The sequence below is a fragment of the Centruroides vittatus genome, unplaced genomic scaffold (genome assembly GCF_030686945.1).
Source record: "Centruroides vittatus isolate TY-2023 unplaced genomic scaffold, ASM3068694v2 contig_18, whole genome shotgun sequence".
Classification (NCBI taxonomy): Eukaryota; Metazoa; Arthropoda; class Arachnida; order Scorpiones; family Buthidae; genus Centruroides; species Centruroides vittatus.
Genome location: NW_027121101.1, coordinates 7,378,863 through 7,391,069, shown reverse-complemented (window position 1 = coordinate 7,391,069; position 12,207 = coordinate 7,378,863). Strand labels below are relative to the sequence as shown.

At 27.8% G+C, this 12,207-nt stretch overlaps 1 protein-coding gene across 1 annotated transcript in view; it reads left to right on the top strand.

Moving 5' to 3' along the window:
• LOC136969648 (uncharacterized) overlaps positions 1-12,207 on the top strand; it is a 128,638-nt gene that overhangs the window by 97,421 nt on the left and 19,010 nt on the right. The window contains exons 12-14 of the mRNA XM_067263919.1: positions 398-574; positions 4,430-4,585; positions 9,173-9,284. Coding sequence (XP_067120020.1) covers positions 398-574; positions 4,430-4,585; positions 9,173-9,284 — 445 coding nt within the window. The remainder of the gene's footprint in view (positions 1-397; positions 575-4,429; positions 4,586-9,172; positions 9,285-12,207) is intronic.

The window sequence follows — 12,207 nt, the reverse complement described above, 5'->3', positions numbered from 1 at the left end:
TAAAGAAATGTTGATTCTTACCAGAAAAATTGAGGGAGAAAAATTATAAGGTTTTTTTTATTTAAACCATTTTAAGTATTTATAAATAAAATTATTTAATATAAAATAGCTTCATCAAAACAGAAAATCTATCAATGTTTTATTTTAATACTGTAATAAAGTCACAATCAAACCACCAAACTATATTCTTGACAGGTTAAAATTAATATAATTATAAAAATTTGCTGTTTTGTGAAAATCTGTTGTTGTAATAAGTTGTAAAGAGAAGTTTAGAAATTAAGATTTTAAAATGCTTTACATTGAAGTTAAAATATGTTGTTTATATTCCACATTTATTTATTAATAGAAATTAAAATTATTACAATATTTTAACAGAATTTAATTTTTTTTTTAACAGGATCCCCCTTATTTTAGTGAGCCTTATTCAGAACAAGCATTGAATGATGAGGAAGTGAGAAAGCTGATTGAGTTTGGTGATGACTATGGAGCTTATCTTGGATGTCATTCTGATGCATCATCTTTTAGTGATGGCCGTAACTTAACTAGAATGCATATCTCACATTCTCGTTCACAAGTAAGTAAAACCTAGTCTAAATTATTTTTATGTTCATATTTAGTAAATAGTTTCTAAAACAATATATTTGAAACTGTTATAATTTTTATCAATGAAAATTAAAGAATACATTCCAATAAAGCTTATAATGATTTAAATCAGACAGATATTAGGTTTCAGGTCATTTCCACTTAAATTTTATCTTTTAATCTTATTGAATCAATTCACAGAATTGATAGCACAGAATAGAATGCAGGATTCTTTTTAAATAGCGACTATATCTGTGCAACTGTGGACATACAATTTTTACTTTTAATAATATAAGTGTAATTAGACAAGAATTTTACTAATAATATTTTTTATTTAGTTAATTTTGGCACAATTAGAAAAGAAATCCCTCAATTAGCAATTCTTGCAAAACATACTGTCAATTTTTAAAACTGGAAAAGTCCCATTTTAAAGTTTTTTTTCCATAAATGTAAATATACATGCATTTACATACAACCTAATTTTACATTCTGTGTAAAATTGAAATCATGTAGATTATGACTAATATTAATGAGAAATGGGGGATTGAGTTCCAAGGTTCCATTTTTTTTATTAAAATTAACAAAAATATAATTTTATTCTGTATCTTCTTCACTTGTTAATAAAGAAATAATTTTCCTTGTCCTTTTTAACTGAAATTCTTACATCATATATGTTACAAGCTTCTTTAATCCCATTTTTTTTTTTTTTTTTAGTTTACTGATGTTGTTGATAGCCTTAATAAAATCTGTTATCAAAGTTATATTTTGTTTAATTTTTGTAAGTTTCTTAATTCAATATCAGGTTTTTTATATATATAGTGTGAAGTCATGATACAGTACAAAATGGGGAATTTTTCTTTAAATGTGTTAGTTGTAAGTAGAAAGCAGTGGTGACAAAATTTCAATGTCATAATAGCACAGGTCTAAAAATTAATTTTATTGATGAAAATACTTAATTTGAAAATAAAATACTGGATTAAATGAAAAATATTTTAAAACGATATGTTAAATCAAAATTGTGAAATTCCAACTACTATGTAAATCAAGGGTTAAGTATAGTTTTTGTTTGTTCACACTTATTGGATATAACTATTTAAATTTTCATAAGTAGATGGTATCTGTTTTATTAGAATAATAATTGCTTATTAATAGTAATTTCATGTGGTCTTTAAAGCTTGAAATAAAAACTGTCTTTGAATAGCAGTAGTGTATGCTATTTGAGGATTTCTGAAAACAAGGGAAACAGTAAAATTAACAAGTACTGTAAACTACTGTAGGTAGTGTAATGTCCAACTTCAAAGTACTACACAAAGTTTTCAGGATGAAAACATGCTTTATATTTACAAAACAAAACAGTTACAAAAGAAATACATTAAACTAACAGAAGAACTAAAAAAACAACAGTGTTTCATCCAAAAAAAACTCACTCTTGTGTTGCAAATAACAAGCAGATGGACTCATCTTCATATTACTCTTGTCAAAAAAGAGTTCATTATATTTAGTTTTATTTATGGTTGAAAAAACTAATTACTATTTAATTTGAACATTAAGAGAGTTCTTTACAGTAGGTACTGTATTTATGTATTTATTGATTAAACAGACTTAAATAGAAAATGTAATATATACAGTAGGTGTATTTTTTAATTATTTTTCTTATTACTGATATATGGAAAGCAACAGTCACTGTAAAAAAAGATACCATTTGCTATTTCAAGTATACTTTGTTTTAAAAATCAAAATTTTAATAAATATTTAAATACTTTGTTAATATAAACATTAAATGTGTATGTGCAAAAGAAATAACAACTATCCTCTAATAGTAACTGTAGAGAAAATATGCAGTTTAAAATAGTAGACATGACTATTTTAAGGTTTAATGTTTCTAGACTTTTGTGTAGTGTATATGGTATAGCATCAGTAGAAAAGAGGATAGCAGGTACAATAAATACCTTATCCATCCACCACATCTGGATCTTGAGTGAGTGGAGTGTACTTGTTGATTTTTTTTTCAGTGTGAACATCTTTTATGTTATGAGTGTTTGGAACAGAACTTCTATTATATAAGCAATCTTACTGCATTTGTCAATGAGAGTGATGTCAGGTCTATTGAGATGAATTGTTTTATCTGTGATTATGGCTCTGCCATAGTATAGTTTGTGTGTGTCATTTTCTAATACTGCCTGTGGAGTATATATGTAGTATTGTACCTGGGTGTTTAATAATCTGTTTGTGTGCAAGCTCTTGGTGTATTGTATTTGCTATTTGATTATTCCTATGTAAATAGTCTGTTTATCTACTTTCTGCTTGTAATTTCATGATAATACTTTCCTTCTCCTTAGTTTTTTCAAAAATGATTTGGTGGGTGATGACAGGACTTTACCTAATCATTAAAAATAGAAACTTCTATCTTGGTTCATTGTTTGTACTTAACTCTGTCAATTAGGAGAGCAATGAGTAGATTTTTATAAAGCTGTGAGAGTGGACATGACACTTTTTTCTTCATCTGACTCATATTTTTGTATCTTCTCTATTTTATATATAATATTTATTTACTTGTTCAGACTTTAGTCTAATGAAATTAATAGGAAAAAAACAAAATACAAACAGTAACAAACTTCTCCATATTTTATAACTACATTTAGTTATAAAAACCAATATCTTATCAAATTTTATTAGTTAATTGTTGTAATTTGTGAATTTGAAAGTTCGAAAATTTTACACTGGTTAATGAAGATTAATATAAGGTGTGACAATTTAATTTCCAGAATGGCCATGTAATGTCACCCATGACATAATTATATCGAAATGACGTGCATGTTCATGTTTGAACTAATACGTGTATAAATTTCAAGCTGATAGAGCTAGTCGTTAATTAGCTATTGGGAAGGTAATTATTATCTGCATGTACTCTTTGGCATAAAGAGTACATGCAGATAATTTTGGCCACCATGGCCAAAATTTAGAGCAATATATTAATTTTAAATTTTGTGTGAAAATCAGCAAGTGCACTATTGAAATGTTACAGTATGACCCAGAAACAAAAATATCAGAGCATTCAATGGAAATTCCAGAGTTCACTGCCCCTAAAAAGGCAAACCTGTTGCACTCATAGTTTCAGACCATGCTGATGTGTTTCTTTGATCACAAAGGAAAAGTCCACCGAGAATTTATTGAACAGGGACAATCATCCAACAACACTATTTAGAAGTATTGCAGAGATTGAGATTCTGTTTGAAGAAAAAGATCTGAACTGTGGCCTGACAGATGGATTATTCTTCATGCCAAGCCACAGTGCACTCACTTCTCACTGTGAAACATTTTCTGGCCAAAAAGGTGATTACCCAATTTAGATCATCCTGCTTATTCACCTGACTTAAATTTCTATGATTTCTGGCTATTTCTAAAATTAAAAGCAGTGCTGGAAGGACGAAGATTTTCTAATATAACTGATATCCAACAGAACGTGAGACAGCTGCTCAACAGTATTCTGGAAAATGAGTTCCAGGCCTGCTTTCAGAAATGGGAACATCATTTAAGTCAGTGTATAGATGCACAAGGAGAGTACTTTGAACAGTAGCCATTAGTGTACAGTTCAGAATGTATAATTTTTAAAGGTGCATTCTGGAAATTAAGTTGTCACACCTTGTATTTAAATTATTTGTGTGATTAATAATGGATTCATATCTTGGTTTGAATATTCTGTATAAGGAAATTAGTGTGTTTATGTAAGTGATTTTAAATAATTGGTTTATACAGCATTTGCTCTATGTATTTGACATTGTTTAAATATAAACTATAATTAATAAATTCCAATTTAATAAAATAAAATTTTCTGTTACAATTATAGTCATTTGTGAGCACATCTACTACAGAAGTAATAGATTCTGATTCAGATATGGAAGATTTACAAGATATTTTTGCTCAAAGTACTCGACATTTACAGAAAGCAAAAAACAGCTTTAATCGAAATCAAATGCAAAATGATATTTCAAGCTTGGATTGTGTAAGTAAAATTTAAAAAACTACATTTATTATATTATATAAATTATTTTTTTTATATAACAGTGGGAATTCATAAATATAAAACTTTTACTCCTGTAAATTTTTATATGAATAAATTTTACTATTACTCATGATTTTATATTTTTTTACCAAGAGAAAAAAAATCTATGATGATTACATTTAGTATTTATTTTTAGATATCCTAAATGTATTATTTATTACTAAACATATATTCATTAGAATCATTATTTTTAACTTGGTTATAATATGGAAATGAAATCAAGTCATGGCAGTGATTCCATGCTAAGTAAAAAGTCACTGACTAACTATATATGTCAGTGACTTTTCACTTAGTGTGACTATACAGGAATCAGAGTTGTTGATTTTTGGGGTTGATATCTCTGCCCCAAACACCTATAATAATTCTGAATGTCTTGTTCAAATGATAATTGTTTTCTTAGATAATGTGCAGAATTTTAAATTTTTTATAAAGAGGTTGCTGAACTGTAAACAGTTGAAATGAGCAAAAATTGCCAAAAACGTTGTATTTTCTTCAACTGGCACTGCAGGCATTCCTAGAGAAAAAACTTTTGGTTCTAGAAAGTTCAAATGTTAATCTTAGTTTCGCAAGCACCTCACTGATAACATCAGATCAGGTCAAAGTTTACAGGGTTTCCCATGGAGCTATTTTACTTTTATTGCTTAATTTCATACTTGTAAGGATAAAATTTCATTAAAACAAATTTTTATTCAAAATGTTATCTGGAATAACAAAGCTCAAATTCATGTGAATTAAAAAAAACATAAAACTTCAAAGTGGTACCCACAAGATTTTTATTATTGTTTCTTAGGTTTGGTGCTTTAAAGCATAACATATCTTTACCAAAGAAAAACTCCCAAGAAAAAAAATTTGACTGTCATTTAAATTACCATAACTTTTACTTGGTACAATTTTTTTTACATTACAGATGTTTCTGTTTGAATTGAATAATTCTAAGATGAAAGTTTAAAATAAAGAAAGAAAAATTATAAAGAAATTCTATTTTTGTTCTTATTGTGAAAGAGGAATTTTTAGTATGTCATATTGGGATGAATGAAAAATAATAATGTAATGAGAAAAGTAGTACTGTATAATGTGTTGCCATTGAAAACTTTATAAAATTACTTATTTAAAATTTTAGCTGTACAAACAAAATTTTTGTATAATTAACTTTTAATTTTATAATCTAGAAGTTTTATTTTAAATTTGAATTTCTAATTTAAATTTGTTTGCATTTTTTATTTAAAATTATTTAATTTTTCATAACTCACCAACAACTGCCATAAATCCCTGGGCTATAATTTAGAATTAATAATTATAAATTACAAATGAATTTGGCACTAGAGGGAGGCGTTAGGCACCATCTCATAATTATTAATTAAATAATTTAGATTAAACAGGAAGAAAAGAATCGGCCTGGCACAGGACTGAAACCCACAACTCCCACTTACCATGTGGATGTGTTGCCAGTTACGCTATTTGGACTTCCAATTTGATCTCCTCTTCCAGTAACATTAAGCTATAACTATCGTTGGTTACTACAGTGCCAACTGGGGATGCATTCAGTGTCCACGTCCAGTAAATATCCACACAAGGCACTCGGTCGACCATCGCATACCCAGTAAGGTATAAATATACATATAAACATCCCTACAAACCTGTCCTCTAGTGCCAAATTCATTTGTAATTCATAATTATTAATTCCAAATTATAGCCCAGCAGTTGTTGGTGAGTTATTGCATTGCATTGGGTTTATAGGGATGTTTATATTAGGCATGTTTATATTAATTTTTCATAAGAATCCAACAGTTAGATTCAACAAATTTTTTACTGTTTAAAGATATAAACAATATTTAGGAGAAAAAACTAGAAAATTATTTTACATGCTTAAACACACTTTCAAATTTTGACATGTTTTAAAAATAACATTTTTCATGAGTTCATCTGTGAAAGAAAATGAATAATATAATTGTTTTGAAAAATAATAATGATTTTTGTTTCTATAAATTAGTGTTTTGACACTTGAAAATATTTCAGCTTCTGTGATTTTTGTTCTTTGTATAAAAATAAAATTTGATTATTTTGAATTAGGAATTAGTAATAATTTTTATGAATTTGTAAAGTAAAATACTATATAAATTATATACCATACTTCATTTAAGACATGCTTTTTTTAAATTTTTTTTTGCTTGTGCAAAAAAGAGATTTGTCTGATGTTTGCAGTTCAAAAGAACAATCAACAATTTTGCAAGCAGTATGTGTTATCTATGCTTGGTGCATAATACATTTTTGATATTACTTAATGGTCACATCAGTTCAAATGAGTTTTGCTGGTAATGAACATTTATTTTTATCATTTAGTTTCTTCCTAACAACATTATGATGCAACGTTATAAGAAAAGTTATTGTATATGCAAAAGAGCATGCAAATACAGTTGCTGAACATTGCCTATTTCATGGAATTTGCATTGTTTTTCTAGACAAAAATACTGGCGCACACAAACTGGAACAATATTAAACAAACAACTTGATATCTAAATGCTAATTTCAGCAATAAAATGAACAAATAAACTTTAATGCTCAAGAAAGTGCCAGGAGTGTGTTGCATTTCATTGCAGGATGAGTGTTTCAATAGATGTATAACATACATCGGATCCATGTACAGATAACTTGAGGCCAAAATACATGACCACAAATATGATGTGTCCAAGGGGAAATAAAATACTGCACTAGCCCAGTATGCTACTGAACCCGGGGTTTCTCCATGTTGGGATGAAGCTACTTCTTTACACAGGGCCTTTGACTGACACAACTTAAGTTTGTTGGAGACTCTTGAGATTTATATAGAGGGCATGAAGGGAGGTTGCATTAACTCTGACTGTATTCCAGTTCCACAATCATGGAAGTATTATTTACAATGCCACAAAGCACAACAATAATCTTTTTGTATGTGTAATTATGTATTTATCTTTCTGCAATGTAAAGGAAACAATTTCCGTATCGAACATCGTTTATAGGTTAAAACATCGGATTAACTTTTACAATGCCATATAATATATAATAATAATAATGAATTTATTTATAGCTTTATTTAAAATAATTAATTTATATGTTGTAAGCGTAACGATTTTTGTATCGGACATCATTTAAAAATTGGAACACAGCTATATTCAACAGATAGAAATTTTCAAAAGATAGAACTGTTTCTTTTGTTTTTCATACATTCCTGATGAGGGCCTCTGAAAGATAGCTGAAAAAGTTCAAGCATTAAAGTTTATTTGTTCATTTTATTGCTGTAATTAGCATTTAGATGTCAAGTTGTTTGTTTGTTTTTCTAAGTGATGTTTATCAAAATGTAATAAAATTGACTAGTCCACTATGGGATAAGACATTGGAAGCTCAAAACATATTCTCTTCCAATACCAACTACTGTATAAAAAATATATTACAAAATTTCTTTGTATACCATATTTAAGATAGTAAATGCAATATAACTGAAGTCCTGGTAAGTTGGCTCTTGATGAATATCCATAAGCAATCAAAGAACTATGAATGACTCATAACAAAGTAAAGCTGTCTGTGAGCAAAGATAGGAGAGGAAAGTTACTATAAAATGATCAGTGGACACAGTGCAAAAAATTATCAGGCAGAGTTTTTTATCGGGGTCATACATTCTTTCATAAAGTACCTTTCTGCTGTGTGATGCCCAGATTTGTTCCAGATTTCCATTTCCTCCAGAACAGTAGGGATGACACCCTTAACCTTAGTGTTTTTCAACTTTTGTCTAATAGTGGTACTCCATCTTGGTAAATTTTTTTTTTTTTGTTGTCCCTACTACTTTACCAATTAGAATTATTGTGCTGTTCATACTTTTATTAATACACACAAAAGTGTTATGGTGTGCTGTTAAGCACTATGTTTTGCAGCATCCTAGTGTGCCACAGTACTCCAGTTGAAAATTACTGCCTTGACCTTTTAACCATTCAACCATTAAACTTTCAATATTGCAAAAAGTTTCTTATTGACTATATAAAATGGTAGGAAAATTTCTGAATTTTGGAATTTGATATGTTTTTGTATTTGATGATCCTTTCAGAAGATAACTTATTGCACATCTGCAGCCCAAATTTTATCTAGTGATGCCTAATTTATTTAAATCTACTGGAAATCTAGAAAGTGTTCAGCTAACAAAAATCTTTAGCATAATATATAATTTTTCCTCCAGAACAGTCAATTTCAAAAATCAGTGTCTTAGAATCAAGGAAATACAGTATATCAAATCTGCAGATTTTCAAATGAATACTTTATTATAAATGTTTTTTCAATAGATAACCTATATCAAAATTAATAGGTTTTTCTTTTATATTATTTTCTCTGAATTGTAATTAGTATAAAATTGTTAAGATACTACTAAACTTAGTAATGGTAATTTATTCATTCATGCTATACCATTATGAATAAATTAATAAAAAATTGAAAAAGTTTTGATTAGTTTGAATATTAGGATAAATTAACATGTTGATAGTTACAATTATATACAAATTACAGGCTGAACTTTATGCAACTTGTGAAACACACTTGAATTGCCTACAAGTAATATCAGATCACTTGACTAAAAGTGACAAAACAATAGGAAATGAAGATTTTAATCAATTAACAAGTAAGTAAATATTTTAATATGAAATTTCTCTGTTTTATAGAAATAGAAATATTGTTACTTCCAGTAGGAATTAAAAAATTTTGTTTTTATTTTTAAAAAAAATTATTAATATAAGCATATATATTAAATGAAAAAATTCAGCAGTTTTTAAAATTAATTTTATTGAGTTAGTCTTATATTTATTTCATTAGATACCTAAAATTATCTGGAAAAATATTTAGAAAAATGTTCTTTAAATTATAAAATTTAATGTAGTGTTAAATAGTGCTTGCTTCATGAATGAATTTCTCTTTTAGAAGAATATTTTCATTTTTATAATTAATATTAAACACAATTTGATTTTTTGTGAATTTACAATGATATTTACACACACACACAAACTGAACTTGATATATTGTATAGGAGTGCCTTGATTATCTAAGGTTTGCATTATCTGAAATAAACCTGTAAATAAATACACTATGTCTCATAATTTATAAAAGTTCTGTTATTTATGCATATAAATACTTTAGTACTTGTGACTATGCTGAGGTGACTTTTTTGACCTTTTGTCTTATGGCTACTAAAAGTCCTTTTATGTAAATATGCTCTTCATAACGTTATTTATAAGGTTCTTTTATTCATGCTCATTGTGAGGTCAGCCAGGTGATGAGGTATATATCCTGACACATCCAAGACAGATCACCTGTGAAAAATGATGCTAAAGTGATTGCAGAACATTGCATCAAAGAAGGGAGGAACTGCTATAAAACAAGCTATAAAAACTTTTTTAATGAAAGTTTAAAATGCTAACATATATTACAAACTGTTCTGTTTTTGGGTTGCAATTTGAAAAAATTGTAGACCTATAAATTCCCACTATCGTCTTTCCTTAATCTTGAGAACAGAGTTAGATAGATGAAAAATGAGACCAGATATGAAAACCTTAGGGGGAGGAGGTCCTGATTAACTTAACTATATACAAACTTTTGGTTTGAACCAGAAGTCACATTATTTCAATTCAGAAATTTTTCCCTGAAAGGAATTAGATAATGACTAGCATGACTCTCTTGCTAACAGGAAAAGTATGATGTACAGAGGCAAGGCACTACTAATTTGAGGTAAATTAAATTAAATTAGTTAAAAATTTCAGCCTGACATTGTGACAATGTCACAATAAATAATTGTTTGTATCATTTAACTTCAATTTTAGATAAACCATTTATATTAAAATTAATTATAATAATACACATTTTTATTCTTAAAACTATTGTATGTATTAACTGTACTGTACATATCATTTCATATATCTTGGTCAGACAATAAATATGCAGTATTCAGTTGAGTTCTGGAAGTTTTATAAAATTCAAGAGTCTCTTTTTGGTAATGTACCTTGTGGCACATTTAACAAACAATCTGTTCTCTTCTATAAGTAAATAGACTGGACCCTGCTACTATTCATTTTTATAGCCACATAAGATTCTTGAAATGAGCTGTATAATAAATAAATGTAAAAATATTTTTATACATGATTAAATTCACTAAGGTATAAAAAGAATCTTAAAACATGATATTAGGTAAATCTGTTGAATTCGTAATTTTTTAATTATTCGAAATGGCCATGGCCAACCATTTTATTCTAGTCTTCAGTTATCTGAAATAGCATCAATCTGCATTACCTTGGATGATAATAATTCTGTTGTATTTGACTTTTTAATTCAATTGATTGAATTTAGAGAAGCACAAATAATCTTTTTCATATTCATGCTTTTTGACATGTTGACTGCTAAACATGCATTGAATTATACTTGGAAATCTGTTACCAGAAGTATTTATCTTGTTTTTAGTGTCAGAGACAAACATATTTGTAGCAAACAGATGTAAATAATAGGTAGTTTGTATTTGAAATATGATTGAAAAAAAGAAGCTATGATACCAGAGAATAGAATATTTATTTGGAGAAAAATAATACAAAATAATTGAAACAATGTCATTAAAACTCTTGCAAATAATGTTCATTGGTGATCAAAATAATTAACTTACGTGAACCTTTAACTGCTGTGTAATACGAATTCTCACTTAGAAATCAAACATTTTCTTAACCCCTTCCGGGTTCTTCCTCAGGAAAAAATGAGCTGGATCTTATAAACGAATACATACATAAAAATTTTCTGAAGCTAGTTGAATGATGTAAAATTTGAATGTCCAGAAGAACCTGGAAGGGATTAAGAAAATGTTTGATTTCTAAGTGAGAATTTGTATTATGCAGCGGTTAAAGGTTCATGTAAGTTAATTATTTTGGTTATACACCTCACTGTGCAGATTGGCTTTATTGGTGATATTTTGTTGAAACACTTTCACAGAAAAGCCTGCATAAACTTTGTGTACTTGATGATGATAATGTGTTTTGCAGTGTTTATCTTGTGTACATACTTGACACAACTTGATGAGGCATGTTTTTTCAATGGTAAGATTAAAGACGAATTATTTAGAGATTAATCTCTAAATAATGAAATTCGTCTTTAATCTTAAAATGCCAAATACTGCAAAGATAATTATCTCCAATTAAATATCCAGTGATTTTTTTTTTTTTTTTTTAATTCCTCTTCAGAATTTCAGTTTTTATGGTTGAAACAGTTATTTAATGGAAAAGGATGTAATGTACTGGCACATATTATATATAATCATTTCTAAAATATACAACTCCTAGACAAAAAATTAGAATATTCACCTAACTGAAAGTTTAGTGTACATTTTCTTATGAACAACACAGAGTACAAAACTTTTTTCAACACTACATAAACAATGTATATGTATATTTATTATACCCATTAATCAGACAAATTAACTCAAAAGTTTTTTTCATGAATGGAAATGAAATGACAAAAAAAATAGAACACATTGACCGTGACAAAAAATTAGAATATTAGCAAAAACAGCCAGA